Source organism: Rhea pennata, chromosome 1 (assembly GCF_028389875.1).
Source record: "Rhea pennata isolate bPtePen1 chromosome 1, bPtePen1.pri, whole genome shotgun sequence".
Taxonomy (NCBI): domain Eukaryota; kingdom Metazoa; phylum Chordata; class Aves; order Rheiformes; family Rheidae; genus Rhea; species Rhea pennata.
This window is the reverse complement of record NC_084663.1, coordinates 86,789,748-86,813,936: the sequence shown is the minus strand read 5'-3', so window position 1 is coordinate 86,813,936 and position 24,189 is coordinate 86,789,748. Positions and strand designations below refer to the sequence as shown.

General features: G+C 42.8%; 2 protein-coding genes across 4 annotated transcripts; one reads left to right on the top strand and one right to left on the bottom strand.

The window, feature by feature from the left end:
• The first annotated feature begins 1,446 nt into the window (after positions 1-1,446).
• Positions 1,447-18,892, top strand: LOC134150772 (cystatin-B-like). 2 transcript variants are annotated; one of them, XM_062594839.1, is made up of 3 exons: positions 1,447-1,599; positions 6,755-6,856; positions 18,770-18,892. In XM_062594839.1, exons 1-3 carry the CDS (start codon positions 1,534-1,536, stop codon positions 18,884-18,886), a joined length of 285 nt encoding a protein of 94 aa, XP_062450823.1. In that variant the 5' UTR covers positions 1,447-1,533; the 3' UTR covers positions 18,887-18,892. The 2 variants fall into 2 exon arrangements, with proteins under 2 accessions (XP_062450823.1, XP_062450814.1); XM_062594830.1 differs by lacking the exon at positions 18,770-18,892 and adding an exon at positions 7,549-8,347 and having other exon boundaries at positions 1,456-1,599.
• LOC134150780 (cystatin-A-like) lies at positions 11,047-24,152 on the bottom strand. Of its 2 annotated transcripts, XM_062594851.1 has the most exons (5): positions 24,107-24,152; positions 22,219-22,634; positions 18,154-18,254; positions 13,591-13,692; positions 11,047-11,268 (listed from the first exon to the last, which is right to left on the bottom strand). In XM_062594851.1, exons 3-5 carry the CDS (start codon positions 18,217-18,219, stop codon positions 11,140-11,142), a joined length of 297 nt encoding a protein of 98 aa, XP_062450835.1. In that variant the 5' UTR covers positions 18,220-18,254; positions 22,219-22,634; positions 24,107-24,152; the 3' UTR covers positions 11,047-11,139. The 2 variants fall into 2 exon arrangements, with proteins under 2 accessions (XP_062450835.1, XP_062450843.1); XM_062594859.1 differs by lacking the exon at positions 24,107-24,152 and having other exon boundaries at positions 22,219-22,873.
• Between the last annotated feature and the right edge of the window lie 37 nt (positions 24,153-24,189).

The following is a 24,189-nucleotide window of genomic DNA, read 5'->3' as shown; positions in this document are numbered from 1 at the left end:
GAGTACATGGAGATAGCCACTAGGTGGCGGAAATATATAGTTGTTTATGGCCCAAAGACTCTTCAAAAATTCAGTAGCCAAATAGTTTTATCTTTATCAATTGTGAATCAATGCTATAGGCCAAACCCGACACCAGAGTCATCTCTGAAGCTGACAACACTGAAAGCAAAGATGTTCCAAATTAAGTAAATGAGGAAGGCACAGGATTATAAACTGAAGCCTATGCACAAATACACAGAACATGAAAACCAGAAAGTCACCAGTGGCTGCCTTATTTTCAAAGCTCAGCACTGTTCACAGGCTGGCGGGAGTACAATACTCACCACCTATGCATTGATTCACTAATGTTTGGGTGTTTTTAATTCTTTGTGTGTGTGTGTGTGCATGTACATATATACGTATGTATATAAATTGTCTCCATGCATGATGAGGCTTTGACAGCTCCCATAATTTTCTAGTGACAAATCAGCCCACGCTCAGTTTGCAGATGAACCCCCATCCATTTCTACAGCACATTTAGCCAGCGCTGCAAGCTTCAAGCTACAAATTATGGTGACCCACTGCGTGCAACTAATTTTAGTGGAGCACAACTAAATACAAGGGAAGCTCAGAAAAAGAGGATGCTCTTTTTATAAAGGTGATTTGCAACCAAACTTCCTCCATTCATTGTGCAATACCCACTGCTGAAAAACGTTCCTGTTAAATTTACTAAAATAGCCAAAGGATGTTGAGAAAGGCTTCTTTTTTTTTTTTTTCCTTTTTTCTTTTTTTTTCTTTCTTTTTTTTTTTTTTTTCTCAAAGGATCCAGGTATTCAAATCAGGGAGAAGTAAACATTTAATTAGAGAGCTGGACACGCAGAATAAACTCTTGCCGGGGAGCTTCTCATTAGGAGCAGGTGTTGCCTAATTCATCCTAGTCTTTGGTTGCCTGAGGAACAGCAAAATCAAGCTGGAAGGTGGAACGATAAAACGACACAGAGAGAGTCTCAGCGAGTGAAACTTTCCATGCTGCTAGAGCAAACACGGGCTACGGGTGATGAAGGCTGGAAAAAGTAACGTGCTGATGAAAGAAGCTGCAATTCCAAACAGCGTTGCCCGTAGCTGCTCCTGCCTGGGACTGTCTAGGAATATGTCACCAGCATTTGCCGAGGACTGAATGTAGCTTTTATGTAGCTCGTCTCGCAGGCAGCTTTTTTTAACCTGTAACTCTTTGGTTTTGGCTTTTTCTCCTCCTTTGGCTAGCAGACCGCAGCGTTTCATGGGAGGGGAAGTTTTCTGCAAAGCCTGGAGAAAACCTGCCCCACTCTCCTGTATGAGGGAGTACTGAAAGAAAGAAAGAAAAAGAAAGAAAGAAAGAAAGAAAGAAAGAAAGAAAGAGACAGGACCACCCTGCTGCCCTGTCATTTTCCCCGTGTTACCGCCTCTTCCTGGGCGCGTAGCCGAGAAGGGGCCGAGCGCGGCCCGTCCCCCAGGGCTGGGGCTGCGGCCGCTCCGCGCGGAGCCGCCACGGGGCCGGGCAGAGCGGCGGCCGCCATGTTGTGCGGGGCCCCCTCGGCGACGCGGGCGGCCACCAGCGAGACGCAGCAAATCGCGGACGAGGTGAGGGGGAGCCGCGGCGGGGGCAAGGCCGGCGCCGGGGGCACCTCGGGGCGCGAAGCCGCCCTGCGCCGCGGCGGGCGGGGGTGGGCGGCGGCGGCGCCATGGCGGCGGGGCTCGGTCAGAGGCTGCCTCGCTGCCGGGGGTGGGGGTCGCCCTCCGTGCGGCAGCGCCCCTCTCCCCCAGCCCTTTTCGCTTAGAAAAGATAGAAGCGAGCGAGCGTAGCGGCTCTCGCGGGTTTTTCGTGCCGGCTGCGCCGTCGGTAGCTCTTCCCTCTTCCCCGAGGCCTGTCTGGTTTCGCAAGACCTTTCTTTGAGCGTGAATGCAGCGCTCCGGACTGGGTGCCGGGGCTCGGCCGGCTCTTTCCTGCTCGGTCTGATCTCTTTTGGCCGGCCAGGCAACACGTTTGATCAGTGCTTAGCTTACTGAGAGCTTCTGGCTGATGGCTCGCTGCTGGCAGCGCGGCGTCGCGGAGCAGGACCGCGGCAGGCGGAGCGGCTGGCCCGTCCTCGCCGGGGAAGCCCAGCCGCGTTTTTTTTGTTGTTGTTGTTTTTTTTTATTATTATTTTATTTTATTCCTAGGTGCTGAACTTTGCATGAGGTGATCACAAACTCATGACTTTTTTTTTTTTTTTTTTTTTTGGGGGGGGGGGGGAGGGTGATGCCACTGCTCTGTGTGTCACCTACACGTTCGGTCGAAAATGGCGTAGCAACGCAGAGCCAGGACCTGCGGTGAGGATACGTTGCGGAGTATCTGCCCCAGGGGTGTTGCAGTTACCTTAAACTCTGTGGATATTATCCTTTGCCAGCGCCTGGACGCTGATGAGAGAGTGAGCCTGCCTTGAAGTTCACGAAGGCAAATAGGGGAGCTCTCCTCCCCTCAGCTCCCGTCTGTGGGGACGCCCCTCCACTGCTGTAGTCCACTTGCCCGTCTCCCATTAATGCTTTAAGTTTGCACTTCCCACCAAACACGGTGTGCCCACAGTCCTACACAGTATTTTCCAAGCACACATTTTCTTTGCCTTTCAGGCTTTGTTCCTATATGTAAACAAAGAGTCAGTAGTCGTAGGTTTAAATTCACTGCTTTGGGGCTGCGTCTCTGTGGGAAGGACGTTCAGGGGTCTAGATGTTTAGCCAATGCTCCAAGAGAAGCTCCCCTCCGCCTCCTTCATTTAAGAGCAGGAAAGCTGAGAAACTACAGAAATGTATTGAGCAATTCTTAACAGCTTGGAACCCATCCCTGTGCTTGCTTGGTCTTTGTTGAAATTTTGTCGACTTCAGAGAAAGCAAGTTGAAGATTTTAAGAGGTATTTGGAGAGCCCTATTAAGTGCTTAGGCGTCACTGAGGCACTCTACAGCTCTGTTACTGTTTGTGCAAATGATGTAGTACCTACCAGTAATATTAGCACAAGGTGATCAGTACGCTTTCTAATGTGAAAAGTTTGAACTCTAAAAGATCTGTTTTGTTTTCCAGAAGGAAACAGGAGCTGGAAAAAAGGAGCTTCCTCTTATGAAGTGTAAACTTTGTAACTACTTTTGGAGGGGAAACAAGCAAGAAAGTCTCTCTGTTGAGCCACAAAGCAGAATTGAGCTCTAACAACTGGCAGTTCCAAATAGTGATGCTAGTTATAGCATTTTAAATTACTGTCCATGCAAATGGAACACATGCTTTTCCTCTAATAGTGACTATGTACAAATAAGTCCTTCTTTCAAACCATACAGTCTCAGGTCAGTCACATGTAATAGCTCCAAAGTGCCTCCTGCTTTTCGCTTGCATCAGTTAGGATGTGTCACACCAATCAAGAAAGATTAAGGGCGAATCATAGCGTCTTGCTCTTTATCATTGTCCAGATTTGTTTGCTAAACAGCAGCAATTTCTACAAGCACATACGAAACACCCAAGGGCAGTGGGACTGCACAGTCACTGAAATTAAAGTTTAGTTTGTAGAATCTGATGATGTTGCATAAAAGATGTGTATCTCTTAGGCACCGGGCTGAGCTTGCAGTATTAAGTGCAGTATTGAGTATAGTATCAAGATTTGCTGAGGGATTTACAATTATTGTTCTACTCTGAAAAGGCCTTAATGTTATGTTAAAGATGATACTCATATGCAGTTAACATAGCACATGGGCTGAAAAGTAGATTTATTTAAAAACTTGAATTTCTGTTTTGTGGCAGGCTGCAGTGCTTCAGTAATCCAAACACAAGATGAGAGTAAAAGCTAAACCATATCTGTTCAATTCAGAAGTGATGGAATTTACCAAAAATCTGGCATTTTCATTTAAAGCTAGATACTTCAAAGTTTGTCCAGTTTATTTGGACTGCTAGTTTAAATTATTTTGTTTGATGAAATATACGTAGACCTAAAAACTCAAAGCCCGTGGAATAATATGCTCAGCTGAATACAGACTATGACGAAAACATTCTTTTTGTTAAATCAGGATAAGAGTTCTTAAATTATTTTGTTTGCTTAAAATCAAATCTTTTCATTTGTTAGAACCTGTGAAGTTTGATCACCACAAATACGTTTCCTGCTCTTGTTTTCCAGTTCTTACCTCCATTGTATTGTTTCCAAGGGTTCTTGTAATGCCAAACATTGGTCGGACTTGTAGCCCTGGCAGGTAGTGCTGCTTACCAAGAGCAGGTAAAACATGGGAAACAGCAAGACAGGTTTCTCTTCGACAGTGTTTTTAGCGTGAGAGTCCCTTAGGAGCTGTCTCTCCAAGGCAGTGATTGCAGCCCAGGCCTGTTCAGCATTTGGAAGTTACTCAGGATGAATTTTAACCCCTTGTCTTTTAGTCACTGCTCTGAGAGTGAGCATGCAGGACACCACAAAGCCTTCAGGACCAGGTAATTTTCAGTCCTGTAATTGAATCACAAATTCTTCAGGTACAGAGAGACCTTTCCTTCTGCTCAAAGCAGAATCAGCTCTGAGAGCAGACCAGGCTGCTTGGGCCTTTACGCAGCTGGCTCTTGAAAGCCTCCAATGATGGAGACTGCACAACCTCCTGAACAACGTGTCCTTGTGGAAAAAAAGCTTTTCCTTATATCCAATTTCAATTTATGACCATTGTGTCTCATACTTCTGCCATGGCTCTTTGTAAAGAGCCTGATTCTGTCTTCTCAGTAACCTGGCATTACTGGGAGGCTTTCCCACAAGCTTTCTCTTCTCCTGGCTGAGGAGGGGAAATTGGACATATTATTCCTGACATGCTTAACAAGAGCCAAGTAAAGGGCAGCAATTGCTTGTCTCTGTCTTCTGGTTGCACTTGTGCTGAGGTAGCCTGGTATGTTGTTATTACCAGGGCACACTGCTGGCTCAGGTTCAGTGTGCTGAACCCGAGCACCCCGATCTAGCACTAAATCGTTGGCTAGCAAAGTGGGTTGATAGCAGTTCTTTCCATGAGCGTTTCTCTCTGCGTTCTCCCTCTCCACCCGGACCAAGGATGCCCTTCTGTCACACACTGTGACAAGTCATTGCCATGTGACTCTCAGCTGCCTACAGTCATGGGGCCCAGTGGTCAGCTTTCTGATGGAAATAGAAAATGTGCTGAGCCAGGCTGCTCTTCAGGCCTAAAAAACTAACTTTGTGCAGCATCTAGGATTGCTAAGAGAGTGGGGGACAGCAAAGGGCCAGTGGTATACCTATTGTTCCCCCTACCCCCTTCTTAAAATTTGTGATAGTAGCTCTAGTGATAGGCATGGAGCACATCTTCTCCCTCCTCTGAGTCCCAGTGGAGGAAGGAAGGACTGAATTGCTGTGATTTGTGTGACTGCACCCTTCCTTGGAAAGGTATTGGGTTCATGTGGATTTTTGTATAGCATGAATCTTATGGAGGAAAGCATTAAAACATCATTTTCTTACTTCTGAAGTACTGCTCCTGATCTGGAAGAAGCATAGAGTTCTGACTTCTAAGAGAGGGTGTATGGTATGGTCCTGGCTACCAGGGCCAGGATGGATGGCCAATGCCTGCACCATCTCAGTACTGGGCAGGGAAAAGCATGAGAACAGATCCTGTTGAAATGATTGTTTCTGTTCCTACTTCAGTTTTTCCTGGGATGCCAGAGGAGTGATTAACTGGCACTTGTTTTCCCCCAAAGAAGCATTCAGGCAGGATGGGAAACATATAAATTCCCCTTGAATTTATGAGGAAAGGAAAATAACACAATATAGCTGGAAAGAGAAAATCTGCTCATTGTTCTTCCTCTTGTACTGGGAGTTGCATTAGGTTGTACTGCAGGAGGGAAGGCCTTCTGGGTAGCACTGAGCTTGCAGCAAGGACCCTGAAACTGATTCTTACTGCCTTTGTAAACGACACCTGAAATCTTCTGCTGACCAATAATTTTACAGTAGAGCCATGATGTTCTAGAGAGTCAAGTACAAGAAAGAAAAGCTAGAACTCTTAAGACTACATGTCTCTGTCTGGAGTATTGGGCAAGTTACTTTGACTTGTGAACACTGATGTTACACTCTGGAACTAGGAATGATAACTCAGAAGGCTTTATAGTTCAGTTATTATTTGGAAAATATTTGCAGTTTCAAAACGCTACACATTACAGTATCACGTGCTGGAAGAACTGTCAAATCAGTGTTATAAAAGCTCAGACCTGTGCACTTTGCTTTTAAACCTTGATTTTGAGTGCTTATTCTGCGATGCTACTTCTGTAATAACTTGTTCTGCATTTGAAAAAGAAGGCTATGCTGAAGAAAGCCATTTTTTTGTCAGGATGAATATTGTGTATACATTATAAACTCCTCTTCAAAAAAACTAAAGTCTTGTTTGTATAGGTGTCAAACCACTTTACATTTGCTGGTAAATGCACAGGACAGAAAGGGAAGCTGAGACACGGAAAGAAGAAATCATTTGTCAAAATAAATCTTCTGGAGTACCCAGATAGTTCTCTGTTAGAGGCTTAATTTCAGTCTGTGATGATTGAATCACTCTGCTGTCTTGGCTTCACTGCTTGTATAGATTTCTGGCCTTGCTTTAATATAAGTCTTCACATTATCCGTTTTGCTCTTTGAAAAGCAGGAACTCTGTCTCTGGAAACTCAGCAGCAGTCACCTCAATGGTACTATGGCACTGGCATTGTGAGCCTTAAGTCTTAAATACTTGAATCTTGCACCAGTCTTAAATAACCTTTTGTTTTCTTAAGGTGAAGCCTCAGCTAGAAGAAAAAGAAGGGAAAACCTTTGATGTTTTCACTGCAGTGGAGTTTAAAACCCAGGTGGTTGCTGGAACAAATTACTTCATCAAGGTACAGGGTGGTGGGGGGTGGGATCTTATTTTTTACAAGTATGATATTATGTTTTTTTTTCTTTAACTACTTACCTACACAAGAATGCTTGTGATTTCATCTTAATAAGAAAAAATGTGTGCAACATCCCCCATCACCTGTCTCCCTACCTGCATTAAATGGAGGTAGTTAAGAATACTCCTCTATTTCTATAATAATTTTTACTCTTAAGTATTTTGTGAAACTTGGTTTGGGGGAACATCATTCCATGATGTTCAGCACTAATTGTATTAAGTGAAATCCAGGTGTGTAAAGGTAGTGATGCATCGAACCCTCTCTGACTCTGCCTGTGGTCATGCTACACAAAAGAACAAGCAACTGTGATCAAAGCACTTGAGTGGTTATTGTGCCAGATAAGATTAGACATTTTGTAAGTGTTGACTATATTAATCATCTCTTTGCAACTCTGATTCCCTAGCTGTACATTCCCTATCTCAGCTATAGGGAGGATTAACAAGCATAGAAGAATTAAGTGATATTTCCGCAAAGCCATGACTTATAATCTGCTTCAAATCAAGACCACATCTTCTGAGATGATGATTTTTCTTACTGCCTTCCTGCTTCCCCATCCTCAAAACACACCAATCTGAATCATACCTCCTGCTGAAAGCTGCCAGGATTCCACAGAGCTCACTGATTTTCTTACCTTTCAGGTCCATGTTGGCAATGATGAGTTTGTGCACCTGCGGGTATTCAAAAGCCTTCCTCATGAGAATAAGCCACTGAGCCTTCACAGTTACCAGAGCAGCAAGACTAAGCATGATGAACTGACGTATTTCTAGCAAGCTTATCTTGTGCATTTTCCTAATGGCCACTTATATGCATTTTCTGTAGGCTGCAAAATGTTGACTCTTGTGCAAGTGGGAACAATAATACGTCTCTTTGTAAACTTAGTTCTGGAAAGGCTGTTTCTTGTATGCATTTTCCCTGGTGTGCAGTATCTAAATGAGGAACGTAGCTCTCCTTTCACTTACACTAATGCAAACCTGAAGAAGCTGCACTGACTTCAGTGCAACTTGACTAAAATACTGTGCTTGAGTTAAGTCTGTAAACTTCCCTGGTCTGTACATTGCAAGAGGCATCTCATTGTCATTCATGTATCTACAGCAAGGAGCAAGAGGAAAACTTGGCTTCTCTGTGGTATTTTGGAACAGTGAATATGTGTGTAGATTTAAATTGTATCATGTGTTGTATTGGCAAGGACCTAAGGACAGACTTGAGCATAAGCAAATTTTGAAAGCATAAAAAAGAGAAGGATTGTAGTCTTGAAACAAATATTCCCTTGGTTATCATGTTTATTTTGTGGCAAGAGTAGGATATGATGTCCAATAGAGGGTGTATGTGTTGAAAAAAATTTGTTTATTTTTTGATTCCTAAGGAAAAGTCCTGGAAAAAGATTTAAACTAGGCAAAGCATTTGCCTAAATACTAATAAACAGTTCTCTTGAGTTTAGACTGTGTTTTGATTGGTGTGTCACAGTTTCATGTGCTGCTTTTCAGTACTGGTTATTGTCTTACTTTTTCCATGAGCCTGTTTCACATTCCAGATACCTTTATATTTCTCTTTATGTTTACATTTATATTTATGTTCTAATTAGAAATTCTTCCTTTGAATGTGGTGAGGGACATGAAGGGCAACAAGACGGGCTTCTACAGGTATATCAGCAGCAAAGGGAAGATTACGGAACATGTGGGCCCTCTGCTAAGTGGGGTGGGGGGGCATGGTGACAAAAGGATGTGGAATGGGCCAGGGTACTCAGTGCTTTCTTTGCCTTAGTATTTAGTGGTAAGACCTCCTTCTGCAATCCAAGGTCCCTAAGTCCTGTGGAAAGGTCTGGAAAAAGGAAGACTTGGCAGAGTAGAATGAGGTTAGGGAGCATGTAGACAAACTGGACATACATGAGTTTATAGAAAAGGATGTAGTAGTCCTGCTGGGCAGCCATCTGCACACGGGTAAGCAATGCACCTTTGTGGCAGAGAAGGCCAATAGTATCCTTCCTGCGTTAGGGTGAGCATTGCCAGCAAGTCAAGGACAGTGAGCCTTCCCCTCTACTCAGCCCTGGTGAGGCTGCAGCGGGAGTGCTGCGTCCAGTTCCGGGCTCTGCAGTACAGGAGCGATGTGGACACACGTGCCAAGGGCCATGGCAATGGTGAAGGGATTGGCACATCTGACATGAGAGGCTGAAAGCATGGTGATTGCTCAGCCTTGAGGAAGGCTGGGTTGGAGGGTGAAATTTTAGCATCGTACATAAAGTCTTGATTGAGGGGGAGGGAGGAGGAAGAATCAAGTGGTGTTCAGTGAAAGACAAGGAGGAGATAGACACAAATTGAAATATAATAACGTCCACTTACACATCAGGGCATTAAATAACCAAGACCACTGCTGATAATGAGCAAACACTGGGACAGGTTGCTCAGAGACAGTGTGGAGGCTCCATCCATGGCAACGGTCAAATCTGGGCATGGTGCCTCGCACGCTGTTTGCCCCTGCATTGCACTGGGCGGGGAGGAGGGGAATTGGACTACATGCTCCCCAGCAGGCCCTTCCACACACAACCATTAGTCTGTGCTGCTGTATAAGCATTACTGTTTATGCTTGATCAGATTTTTTTTTCAAAAAAAAAAAAAAAAAAAATTTGACCTTTGCCTTGTATTTTTTTTCCACGTATGCTGAACACTGAGGAGAAACAGCCTACAAGCACCTTACTGCAAGTGGGGCAAATTTATGCATATGTTATTGATTGGCAGGGGGGGGGTGGAGGAGGGTGGTGGTGGTCATGGTCACGGTCATGGAGGAGGTGGAGATTTACACCCTGGGAATATGTAACCAGCCTAGCTTAGAAGGAGCATATTCTGCCTCCAACCTGATTATTAAGGGGCGTAGGGGAGCTCAAACTATTTGCTCTGCGTATGTGCTTTTGCACACATCAGCACAAACCACCCTTCCTCAAATACAGAACAAAAGAAAAAGATTGATGTCAGGCTTATGTACGTCTTGTTTTGCTAAGTTAAAAAAAAAAAATCACAATGACAAGGGAGGTATTTCTTGATGCTAGGAATTCCTGACACTGAAGTCATTTCATGGTTCAAAGGCTGCACACTAGCTTTAGCTGCTGTTTGGTGATGAATGGATTTAAGTTAGTGCTGATGTTGCAAAGTCTGCAGTACCTCAAAGAGTGTTTTGGCTTTTTTTTTTTTTTTTTTTTTTTTTTCTTTACAGTGGGCTGCAGGTTTCAGCTCTTGTGGAAACCATTAGTCTTCAGGAGTGGACTACTCCCAAAGTCATGGGAGGCCACAGGCCGCCTCCACATCCTGACGACTTTATGCAAAGTGGCATCATTCTAGCATTCTGGCATCATATGCCTGTGACACAGCCATTCCCACCATTCAGTATAGCAGCAAAAAACGAATACAAGCAAGGCATGGTGTGAAATCCTTTCAACGTTTAGTGTCTTAAACCTGAGCCCTATTTCCTTGGTTTGGACTGTACTGTAAGTAATTCAGAGGTCCTTAGCAGCTTTTCAGGTAAAAGGAAAATGTTTTTGTTGTGATTTGTGCTTGCCTTCTACCTTCCTCAACTCAGAGCTCAGTTGAAGACTGCTCTCAACAGACAGCTGATGCTATGATGCTACAGGGAAAAAAAAAAAAAAAAAAAAAAGCTCCAATAAAACACTCTCTAGCCTGGATGTTTGCTTCCCGCTCCAGGGGCTCAACATTGGAATGCAGCTTTTTCTGCTGAAGCTGCAGGCTCTTCTCCTGCTGCTGCCTCAAGTAGCTACACTAGTGAAGTCGTATTTGGGGTGCCCCTAAGTTTTGGCTTCTTAGTTCCCCTCTCCAGCAATAAGGCATCTCACATGCTTATGAAGAGTGGCCAGTAGCTTGTTTAGTGCACTTACAGCAACCCCAAGACATCTCAGTCCTGTGCTAAGGTCTACAGACTGTCTTAGGCCTAAAACACTCCACAGTAGGCCCAAGTTTGGTCTGCAAAGCATGCATGGCAGCATTTTGGCAAGAGAAACTGAAAACGGGGTACTCCACCTTACAGCTGGAGCACCTCAGGTAGCAAAAGTAGCTTTGACTCTTTTATTTGGCACCTTATACCCCATCCACACCTTAGCCAGATAGCATGTGACATGCAATACACGGAACAAATAGCTTTCAAAACTCTTTATTTGCATGCATTTACTGACAGAAGCCAAATTCTCACATGACTCGCAGAAGTGAGGAAGCACACCCCACTGTTTCTCAGAAGTAGGTCAGAGGATCATCTCTGGTTTTGCCAGTCTGATAACTGACAAGTTTGGGACCTTGGTTCTCATGAGGAAGGCTCTCAAACACCCTCAGGTGGACATACATGGAATCAGAAACCTGGACCTAAAAAAACAAAACAACGGGGATAACAAAGATCATGGGTAAAGCATGTTCAAACAAAAGCATGCTTTTTACTTGGAGAAATATAGCTCAGGCACCTAGGCATAAGCATGTCTCCATTTTTACTTCATCAACTCTTAAACAAGGTCTAGTGACAAAAACTGTCTATATCTGTAGAAAACTGTGTAGAAACCTTAAGACTAACATGAAAGGAAAATGAATAGGACTACCTAGATGTGGAAGCACCAGAACACACACACTAGGAGAAAGGTGTTGCTGGCATCCTGATTAAGGTCATCAAGATCACAGCACATCAGCATGCAACTTCTCAGGATATTCACAGCAAGAGACAAAAGACAATGAGCAAATCCTGATGACTCAGAAGTGGGACAAGATGCAGAGACAGTATCAACTCCTACAGGGTACAGAAGACATATCCAAAACAAGCAAATGGTCCTAAGAACAACTCTAGAGAAGCAATGACAACTTGATAGTTAGCATGAGTATTCTTCAGTATTACTGAAAACGTGTTGGTGCCTGGACAACTTGACACAATTTTTGTTGCCTGTAGAGGGGTATGAGCATGAGCAGCTGAAGTACTCTAAATATTAAACTCACCTTCCCCTCCAGAAAGTTATTACACAGGGTACAACATTGCAGCAAGTATTTCCTACATATAGAGCCAAGCTAATAGGCACTAAACTCCCCCTGTGAGAGGTAAGTAGTATGTAGTATTAAAAGAAAATTTGGGAACCGTGCTTTCTGATGGCTACAGCATGGCACTACGTTTGCCTTGGTCTGGACTGCATCACAAGTATAAGTTTGTTAGTGAAATACTACTGATCTGGAAAATTCCAAAGTATAAAAGAATGAATTTCGTGACAGTTGATGCTAAAAATGAAGTTTTGTGGTGGGAGAAAGGAAATGTGATACTGGTAAACTAGTGCTGGAATTGTTTCCTGTCACTTGTGTGACTGAGAAAGGAACGATCAGTTATCAAGACTGAAAATAGTTTTCTTCTAAGTTAGGTATCACGTCAATCATCATTTCTGAGTAGTTCAGCTTAGCATGAATAGCAGGAGAACGAGTATTGTGCACATGTAATTGCCTAGGTCAGCAGCAAATGGCATTGGGTGTGACTTCTGCCTCTGCCATAGCCTTTAGGTAAATTGTTACTGTTAGTGACTCAGTTCCAACATGAAGACACATGTCACAGGTTCAGGGCAAGGATGAAAATCATTCATGCCACTGAGACCCAGACTGGCCATAAAATAGGTAGCCTGTCAGTAAAATTCCCTGAGGCTCACAGAAGGCAGAAATAACTGTTGAAAGTTATTTGAAGGAAGGGCCCAGGAAAGAAGGTTTGGCAATGTTTGTACTTCCTGCAATCAAGGAAGCATGAGCAGTGCAGAACAACAGCACTCTGCAGAATCACCGCTCACCAAACCCTACCTGCCAATTTCTGCATTAGCAAGATAGAGGCCCTTGTCAAGGGAGCACGTTGTACCAGGTGGATGTCTGTAAAACTCTTCGGTTGTGATACAGCAGTCACACGCAACATTTACTCTACTTAAGGAAAGGCAGCCTGCCAGCAAGCAGTGTCTCCTAATCTTACATTCTGGTTGTAAAATATGCCCAAGCAAACTCTTAGGTGTTGCTTCTCTCAGAAAACTGCTCAAATCCATGGATAAAGTTTTCAGGCAGAAGACACACAGTGCCATCAGAGGGCCTCAAATGAGTATTAACCACTTCTCCACATAATGGAAAAGCAGCTCTACAAATACAGGAATAACTAGTAGGTAAACTGCACCTATAAGGCAGATGATACAGAATGAAGAGGTCAAACACAGATTTGTATGCAAAACTGGTCAGTAGTATGTGTGGAATGCCTAAATGAGATTCAAAAGATTAACTCTCCATCCATTAGATCCTCAGGCTGACTTCTAATTAATCATAAAAAACATGATGGTTCCTTTCATGACAAAGTAGTAGGTCTTCCACTGCCTCCCTTTTGCAGTGGAGAGCAGAGTTAAGGCTGGTTCAGATGATTCAAGCCAATAAGGCAGTCAACAGTCTTTCAAGAAAGATGATCCTGAAAAGGTCATCATTCACATCTCAAAAAGCTCAGAGCAGGTTTTTAAGTATTTCTATTCTCGCCCCATAGCAGCGACAGAGAAGTTTTACAGCCATCTGGATATAGTCCCTAACTCTAGTTACATGAGAGGGTTTGCTAGTACACCTGCTTGTATTTCTTGGTATAAGCCAATACAAAAGTTACATACATTGTTTAATTAGAAATAACTCCCTCTTATAATGTGTACAGACCTTAATGAAGTAGTTTACTCCAGCAACCACCTGACTCCTATATTCTATGGCTTTAAAGATGCCATATTTTTCGTTTACCATGCTTTCAAATTGTGGCTTCACCTGTGAAAAGAAAGGGGGAAAAGGGTTAGAAGGTTGGTTTTAAGGCTTTCCTTTCACAGCTGCCACTCTTAATTTTCAGCTTCCTAAAATAAATACATACCCTTAATAAAATAAATCCAGCAGAATCAAAACAATTCAATTTACACCAAAATCTCCAGCCCATTTCAAGCATTGCCTCCAGCCTCCTTTTAAAATCCTGTCAGAATTAGGCTTCCTAATAGTTTAGCTGGACAACTTTCAGAAAAATCTCTCTCCTGCTCAGTATACGGAAACCACTGTCTAATGCCCTTTTAATTTTTTGTCAAAGGCACCAGGTACCAAACTACACTACCTGCAGGTATGCCCTGTGCCAAGCACACTTATGCAGTAATGGAAGACACCCCAAGCCTGGAACACCTGAGCCATGCCAGTCAGTTCGGGCAGCTGCAGGCCCCTGCTGTGTTTCACAGCCTCAAGGCTGTACTTGATTTGTTATTGCAAGTTCTGTAAGAAAAAGAATATTAAACTGGGTTCTTTGAGAGTACTGAGGCAACATACTGATCCGGTTGTTCCTGAAAGTTATTCTAGCCCTGGTTGAAGCCTTGCAGCTAAAGCTGTAATTTAAGCTAAACATGCCATTAAACATCTAGAATTGCATAACATGAACTGTAACAGTTACAGTGGTCCAGGATTGGATTAGGTATTTCTATCTCCTAGATGTTGGACTTCTAAAGTGTGAGCCAAAGTCAACCCCAGAACTGCATAAACATCATCAGTCCTTCACTACATAGCAGCTGCATCTAATGCAGTTCAAGAAGAAACAATATTCTGTGCTGACAGTACTTACACTGACAACTCCAGGAGATTTATTTATGCACAGCACCAAGCTTAAGCTCTGTAAATGTTAGAATATGTACAGTTCAGATATTCACAGACTCTTTACACACTTATCAAAAAAACGTAAAAATTTCTGCGGAAACACACAAATGTAGGTGAAGTTTAGGTTCATCGGCAATAGCAGTGGCCTTGGCTTCTTGGAGATCAAATATTCCTACGAATACGAGACTGCAATGGTAAGGGGGAGTGGGACAGCTGTGAGCACAGGTGGAAGTCTAGCCAGGTGTCTAAGGCATCAGGATTTATGCACCAGTGAATGTTGTACTACAGAAGCTTGTATCTGATGACCCAAACTCCCAGTAGAAATGTGACTACAACAAGTATAACCAGAAAACTTCTCTGCAGCACCCAGAAAGCATGAACAAACTCTTGCAAGCTGGGTATCAGCCCCTCCTTTACATGACACACACACACACTAATGACCTGATGCAGGTCAGATGCATACCAGAAATTGGGCAGATGAGGGCATTACTATTCAGCAGCCTGCTCAGCAGGCCCTAGGAGGGGTTCGGCAGCATATCAGCACTTCCTGTCATGAAGAGGTTTCATAGGAGAACACAGAAGTAATTGGTCTTCTTCCCAGACTATCTGCCTCCCATTTGCCATCACTCCCCTGACATTGCTTCATACTAGCCAGGTCCCAGAAAGCAACATGCAGATCAACAATTTCTCAGAAGTCAGTAATTTTCCAGTACCTTCAACTCAGCATCTTGAGGCTTTTCATAATCTCACTCTATTCATTTACTAAAGTAATTGCGAAGAGCCTTTTGCTCTTCTTCTACACTAATGAAGCAGGTTCCACATGGCTCCTATCCCAGGAACAGCCAGCTATACTTTCAGCTCAGAGCTACTAACTCTAGCAAACAAGAAAGCTCCAACTTTCAACGGTCTTCCAGCTGGCAAGGTCTGTAGGTTTCTAGAAATGTAAATGAACCACATGCAAGTTAATTGTGGCATCTTTGGAAGCTCAGTATTCCTGTCTCAGAACACAAAGTCATTTCTATCTCTCTCCTGACTTACATTCTCTCCCAACCTCTGACCACTTGTTATTTATTGACCAAGTCAATAAAGATCAAGCATACAGAAAGCTTCTTAATCAAATAGAAAATATAACATTCCTCAGATCATATCCAAAAGCTCCTTACATTCCTGAGCTTATAGACAACAGCTGTAATACAAGGGGACTGAATAAATAACATATTCCACAGCTCACTGAGGATTAAACTAGAAATAAGGCAAAGGTACAAGTAAATGATTCCATAATCCCAGGAGCAGATAGACCTTGGGCATCCCAGGGTTTGCAAATGCTCTTCACAACTTTTGTCAAGTCACATGAATTGCCCCCCTCCCCCCCCCCCCCCCTTAGTGGATCATAAAATCCTACAGAATTGCTAAATCCTGAAGTGTAACACTTATCTGGCCAGAAGCCTAGAGGGATTGCCCCACCATAAGGTTTTTTTTTCCACAGGAATGTTTTCCTTAAAGAACTGCATGAGCAAAGCCTCTGTGGAGTCTGAGCTTTCAAAAGAAAAGAACCTGCAAAGGGGGGGGGGGGATGGAGGGAGCACAGAGTTCTTCAAATAAAGAGCAAAGAATAATTTGTTTTCATCTTCCTGAAGTTATTTATGATGCTCTTCTGTTCTCAGTAGCGCGGTCCTCTTCTGGACTCAACATTCACAACTCCACACTTAAAATTCCGTATTTTGCCCTCTATTTTGTGAGCATACGCACAGCCCAACATGAACATTAAGTGCCTCTTTGCTCACTGACAGCTAAGCACCAGAGTTTAATCTCCGATACACCTCACTGCTGTAGCATCTTTTGTCAGTATCACACACAGCACAGCATTGAAAAACACAGTTCATTATCTGGCAAGCTACATTTTAAACACCTCCTTGAAAGGTGCTATGAAAGTGTTTTATGGACTCAGTAAAATTTCATCGCCTCTAGCTGTCAGGAGACATTTCCTCATATGTAAGAAAGAGAAAGGACAATCAGAATTGTAAATGCACAAAGGTGTGGCAAGCCCTTGCCTCATTTGGTCACTTCATGGTTTCTTCCCCATAGGTAAAAGGGAATTTCTGATCCCTGCAAGTGCTGCTCCATCAGTCACATGTCAGTGTAGGATGAACAGTGATGCTGCTCTTGAACAATTCAATTGGTGTCCCCCAATCATTTTTAGATGATCCTTTCCCCTTCAGTTCTGCAGTAAGCTATCCCATCTCTGACTAGTTCTTCACCACCATCCCTTTAGGCATACTCCAGCCCTGCCTCATGTATGCACACCTTACTCGGGCCACCCCAGACTCCTCGCAACCTTCAATGACCTCCAAAAATCCTTGTCATGTAACACTACCTGTTCTCCCTTCCCCTCACATCCCACTTCCTAGCACAGACATCAGCACCCTCCAATGCCTTGCCTGCTGTCTGATCAAACCTCCCTCCCTCTTCCTAAAGACCCAGTACCTTCCATTTCACAGCCCAAATCCCCATGCAGCCTGTTTACAAAATCTCCTGGTGGTTCTGCCTCTTCACACACCCAGTCCAGCTCAACCTTAGCCCAACTTCATCATTGCCTGGTCCTAGCCTGCAAGCCCATAGAAAATGTGGAGCAGCAGTGGTGCACATCTAGCCCACAACAGTAGGGAGTCCCTCCACAAAGGAGGGAGCTGGGAGCCCTGTACACGCAGGCATGTGCAGCAACATAGACTAACACCTTCAGCCCTGCTAGTTCCTATTTTTGTTTCCTCCTGGGGAAGATTAGCTACACTTTGTGTGGTTGACAAAGAAGGAAGAACTCATCTTTCAGAGTCGGGAGGATGAAGGGAACAGCAGGGGTGGGGTGGGGAGGAGGGAGCAACAGGCAAGGGAGGCAAAAGGAGATTTCCCATGTCACACTGTGCCCCTCCCACTCCTCAAGATGCATTTTGTACTATTTAACAAGTGCTGCATTGCAGGATGTTATAGGATCTGCACACGCAGTCTGCAAAGCTGCTTTCACAACAGCCCCACTGACCACAATGACAGCTGCACTCACCCTGCCTGCTTGTGCTCAGCTCACCCTTCCCTGCTGCACCAGCAGCCCCTGCATCACAGCTGTGATGCTCAAAAATACCACACGCCACCAAGGAACATGCCAGTTATCCACAGCCACGTCCTGCAAGCGTCTGTTTCTACCATGTGCTTTACCCTAATCAGGTCCTCCAGCGCAGAATTAATTTTATCATGTATAACCCCCTCCCTTCAAATGCATTGTCCTTAACTGCAAACAAGTGACCCCACTGCTGGCATGGTGGAGCTGGTGTTTGAACTACATGCAAATGTACTGAAGGTAGCCAGTACGATGGCTGGTTATGGACAAGGACAAGAGAGAGAAATGGTTTATCTCTGTGTTCCTGACACAGTTCCTACCTCAAATGCTAATGAAATACTGGCAATCAAGGAGACTCCCATTTTCACCACTAGCTTCTCAGTTTAAACACTGAATCAGAGTCATTACCTAATCTCCCAACCTTTGCACAGGTTCAAGACTTGTCCCCCTGCACGCAGAAACTGTTCTTCATCTTCAGATAGGTTGCAACTCACCTGGTGAACAATATCCTGGACTTCTGGGGTAGCAGGCTCAGTGTCAGATAAGCCCCCAGTCATCATGGTGGCAGAAAATCTCTCCAAAGTGGCAGGCAGTTCTGAGGAGGGAAGTTCAGAGTAGTCTGAGCAGAGTCACCAGGCATCTCCAGTATATATACATACGCATGTGCCGTGAAATCACGTGACTTGTAACTTACAGAGCCTACCATTACTGGAGAAGAATAGAAAATGGGGAAAACAGGAAAAAAGAACAATGTAAAGTATGGATATTAACAGTGAATGAAGAAAGCTCCACACTTTAAAATCTTATGGTATGTATAGAAGCTTCATGTCAATAAGAAAAGCAAATGACAACAATCTCTAGCCACTCACATCTAAGACAGTTGGTTCAGGCTGAAACTAGAACATCTTGACTCACTATCCATGCATAGATGACTAGTCTGTGTACTTAGGAACAGGATCAAAGCTACACCCAGCATTACCCAACACCATTCGAGATTGGATAAAAGTATGTGGTAATTTCTTTTGTGTATCTCCTATTCAATTTGAAAATGTATTTGCTCAATATCCTTCAAAGCAGGAGTCAGCAGAACATTGCTTTTTACTTTTTCAGTTACTTCACTTCCCTCTACCCAACTTGAAAGGTGTCAAAGCACTGATCAGTTCCACTGCTACCATTGCCTGTTTTAGGCAAACCCCAGAACCAGGAGGGAGAAAATTCCTATCCTAGGTTCAGGTAAGTATTGCAGATAAGTTTATTCTGTTCCTTTCCTATCAAACATATGGCTGCATTCAGATAACCATGTTAATGATTGGATATGGAATATTATTTCCATTCTTTGTGAAAAGTGAGTGCAAATTTGCTAGAAGAGAAAGTTCTGTTTTCCTGTCCCCCTCACTGAAGTAGTTGAGGGCACCAAGCAGCTGTTCTAATTTCAAGGTACTTAAAAGTTACACACTGCTAAAATATGTAACATGTAGGAAGCGTGTGTGCATTCTGCATAAGCAGTCACAGACACGACAGTCATATGCATGACCATATATGAACATACACAGCTCAAACATATGCTGCCTACTGCAGAAAGGCTTGCAACTGTTAGCAGCCCTGGCTAATAAGGAAAAGCTGGTGCTTCAGGACAGAAGAAAAACTTCTTTCCCTTTTGTAGTCCTGCCATTCCCCTCTCCAGTAAAGGGGCTGAATATTGTTTCAGAGCAAGGATCAGAGGAGTAGCAATAGACCAAACAATTTTTGGTCCTTGGGGGTGGACACACATGAAGGAGTGAAATGAAAACATGTGCAGAGCACTGGCAATGGGCACTTCTGTGATCAACATTAGAGAACTGGCCATAAGCAAGCGCGGTCACACCCTCAGCAACAGTGATTGTGCAGCACAGACTTACCCGTGTATCAGTAGCACAAACGAACTGAGGGACTCTCCTCATACAAGAGGAGCGATGCAGCAGATTGAAAAAGAATATTTCATAACTAACCTCAAGGTCTGTTCTTGGTACAAAGGGCTTGGGAAATTAGGGCTGATGGGACACTGCATTTAAAAGGATATAGATCGAGATAATATGTAGCATGTTGCTGATAAGAATGCTGCAGATTTTCCCCAAACTTGGGCAAAAGTGTCATGTGAGTGGATGAAAAGCATCTGAAGAAAATCAGTTGTCATGATAGAACATTTTTGCTGAACAAAGTGAAAAATATCCCCAGTTTTAGCAACTGAGGGGAGCATGTTAAAGCTGGAAGTCTGCCATTTTCACTGAATTTTCCAATATGGATGAGTATTCCTTCATAGCCTAGCTCATGGAGTAAATGACAACTCACACAGATGAGGTCAACCTCCTCCTTATGCACACACCACTGCTGAATCACACCAGTGCTGATCATCTTCCCCCATGCTCCTACCATGCATCTTCACGCAGCAGGACAGAAGACCTAACCAACTGGAAGAGCCAGCTCACCTTACTAAGGGACAAAAGCCACAAAATATGCCCAACAAGACAGCACCAGTGCTGAAACGGGCCTTTTTTTAAAAAGCAAGCAAACAAATAAACTTACTGGGATGCAGATCACACTAACTCCTCAGGGAAGAGATGTTGAAAAGGTGTCCAGGGTAGCACTAGCCTTTGGTGAATTCTTGCTGCTGATTACTAAGAAGTTTGCTGAGCACAAAGGTTAGGAGGGGTAAAAATTACAATCTCAAGAAGACTCTAAGAGGGAAGATACTAATGTTGTTTGGAAGACATCTACTCTGCATTTCTGGATTTGTCGTTTTTTGCTTCAGAGTCTGAGAACTCTGTTTTCAGAATGCACAAAATAGTCCAGAAGGGAAATGCAGATCAACATTAAGTGTTAGTAACTTGAAAACTAAAGTTTTCCCATGCAAATCATTGTTTGCTTTCTACAGGAGTCCTAATGGTTGTCTCAAAACCCAGTGACACTTCTAAGATTGGAATGTAGTACTCCCTTGCACACACAAGTCATGAAATCACTGAAATGCTAACATCTCACAGACCTGCTATCAAAGATGGTCAGTGGCATGGGATAGGGAAGACGTCAATTAGTTGAAGTCTCACAATGACAGTTAGTAAACAAGAAGATGCCAGATACATGTAGATATTTAGTGTATAAATGAAATCCTAACTTAAAACTACTCTCCACTAAGTTTCAGCTGTAATAAAACAGCATTTAGAAAACTGCCTAAGAAATCCTGTATTATCAGCAACTATTTATACGGAATCCTGTAACAACATATATATGCTTGTACATTTCTGTATTGTATTTCTGTGAAATAAGACTCTGAATTTATGAGTATCGTGATCTACATACATGTCTCATTGGGAATTTGGACCTTAGTGTGCATGCTTACTACCAATCTTAGAGATTCCAAAAGCATTGGCACCATTTGAACCAATTTCCCCAAATCAGGGTCATTTTTGCACTAAGTGTGCATGTAGTTTCTAGTCACAAGCCAAAGCTCTACATGTAACAAAACCCTGAGGCAACAAGTCAGTCTTCTGCTTTTGCAATGACAAGACGTGATCATGACTGGATGAAAAATAACACATGGTCTGCACCAAATTCTAAGAGCTACTAAAGGTGAGCAGCCCGCTCATCTACAACTGAAGATCTAAACATCGTCACAGTAACACTAACCCCATCTTTCAACATGCTGGTCTGCAAACAAGGGCTTCTATCCCAATATCTACCCAGATTTCAAGAGCTTTCTGACATTGTATGTCAGCTAGGGAGATAGACAGAAACCTGAAATTCAGCAGCAGAGAGCACCACGTGTTTCACCTAGCATTAAAACCTAGTGTTAACTTAGTGCAAAAATCATGGTAAGTTCTAGCTTATGCCAAGTTTACAGTACCAGTCAAGAGCCTCTTGCCCTTAGTCTGCTCCAAGACAACCAAATTCTAGCCTTAAAAGATTTCTGTAAAAAGACTAGCTATTTCATCAGTCTTGAGTGCCTAAAGACTGCAGAAGAGAGCACTGAGTGACAGAAAAAATGCCTCTTCCCTTTTCACAAAAGAAAACTGAGCATATGTTTTGAGATAGCTTTCCACCACAGCACAGGAACAAGCCAGCTGCAGGGAATCTAGACTCTGGGCAGGGACATCAGCTGTGCAAGCTGTTAAAGTGCCTTAATTTGAAGTAGTAAAGTTAGAGCCAGAAAAAGAGATGAAATCTTGCTATTTGCAGGGTCCATTATTTGATACACATGACATTAAGCAGTCCAGTTATCTTCTGGCTACTTTGATGATGATAGGAATAATAAAGTTGAAGAAGGATTCAATCCTAACTGGACATGATCCTAGAATGGACAGGGGTCACTGCACACAAGAGAACATTTTATCTACATTTATTTAGTATAGCGCACAGCCACTTACATACCATCACAAAGCATCCCACTTCTCAAACAAATCCTAAATACTCAAAAAAAAAAAAAAAAAAAGAAAAAGAAAAAGAAAAGAAAAAGAAGAAAAGAAAGAGTAAAGCCTTCTCCTCCCTCCCTTTTCCCCAAAGCATGGTATGAAGTTTCAGCTACTCACCTTAATGTTCCAATAAGTTCAAAGGCAAGAGATTCAAATAGCAGCTCATCCATGTCATTTGCCATATACTGTAAGAGATATCCCTCTGTGCTCAGAGCAAACAAAACAGAGTAATTCAACTTCTTAGTACAACCCTCTGTATACAACGTGAAGAAGGGATGTTTGGGCCTTAGAAGTCTTCCTATGGTGTCAGAAGTTTTTCCATATAAAGGCTTGTATAGATCTACTTGTTCGGCTTTACATTCAACAGGAAAATACTGCTAGTATCTTTTCATTGATTTCTCCCAACTAATGCTGAGCTAGCAACACTTTGGAGCTACTATAAAAAAAAAAATCTGACATCATGTCCATTTCACAGGTCACTTCACAGCATCTGCTTATGTGAAGAAGTTTTCCCACAACAGCTGAGCAAACATCTGGATAGATAAAGGAGGACAGTAATTAATTCTCATTACAATCTCAAGTTTCTACAAAAATACAGCACCAGCTTAGTTATGTCAGGAGTATTGATGCCAACCCTATACATGCTGTTACAAGTTTATATCATCAAACTTGCTCAAAAGGAGAATTCTTCTCCAAGACTGTAGATCTAGATTGCTGAAAGAACAAAGATTAAAAAAAAAATAAAAATAATATATATATTTTAGAGGCCAGTACTAGAATATCAACTTTGAAATCAAAACTGACTATTCTGACAGCTGCTTAGCAGACTACTTATTGTGGAAGTTCAGTTCTTGGCAAATCAAAAAGCCCACAGTTCTGAGCAGTGATTGACTTCTACTTTGCTTTAAAAATTACAGATAAACAATAGTAAGAATTTAACAGCTGAGGAACAGCTGTTTCTGCTGTGTCTTACCAGAAAAAAAAAACAGATGAGGTACTTCAAGAATGATACAAGAGAGCTCTAACTGGAGTAAAGTTCTGCTGAGGGTAATTGCAGTGCAGTACCTTGAAAAGCCCAATGGAGTTTGAACACTAGGATTTACATCCTCAAAGAATTAAATATATTTCTGTCTCCTTCTCGAAGAAGGAAAGTGAGACTAAATGACACTGCAGGTACCCCTGCCATCTAAAAATAAAAGTCACCAAGGAGCCCAAGAGCCTCTACTGGACAACCGGTATAAAACAGATGACCTTACATAGATCTTTGCCAGCTTGACAGTGAGACAGGTAAATTCCTCCAGTTACTTCCCATCTCTCATACATGCAAAGCATTTAAAGATGTGAAAGTCATAGCCATTTTAGTGGTGTAACTGAATTGTAACTGAATTCTAAAGTGTTAGCAAGATGGAGCCTGTATTTTTAAGGCTTTGCTCAAGTTCAAATGTTCTTAAAGACTTAAGAAAATAAACCAACTGCCAACCAAGCAGACCTTGTCCTCACTAGTTATTCAATTGTCAGTAAGTTAAAATTAGTAAATAATAAAAGATAATTACAGCAGTTTGGCTTTCCTCTTACTTATCCAGTTCTAAATGACACTTCCTCTGCTGTATTACTGCAGGGGTGTTATATTTAACACTTTCTAAATTCAACAGTATTACCAGCTTCAGCAATATCAGGTGTGCAGCTGCTTTCTCAGCTCAGATGCAATTCACCCATAGAATTGATTTTAGAGATTCAGAAGAGACAAAATGTGGACATCAGACAGTTAACTCTCTCATTCCTGAATGCTGTTCAAATATATATTTTCACGTCCAAAGCATCTTTAATCCTTACCATGTTCTTTAAATAGAGAACATCTAGAAATTGGTAGCATACACCAAAGGACAGTATTCAACAAATGCTGCTGTAAGCCTTGAGGGAACAATAGCAAATTTGTATCTGCTTACAACTTTGAAACAATATTGCTGGCATTGACTAGTCCAAAATAATAGTGGTAACTTCTTACCTTCATCGGTGCTGAGCTTATGCTTTCATATCATTCTGCAACTTCTATTTCCTTCTAAATTTTAGTCATTTAAACCCCCAGCC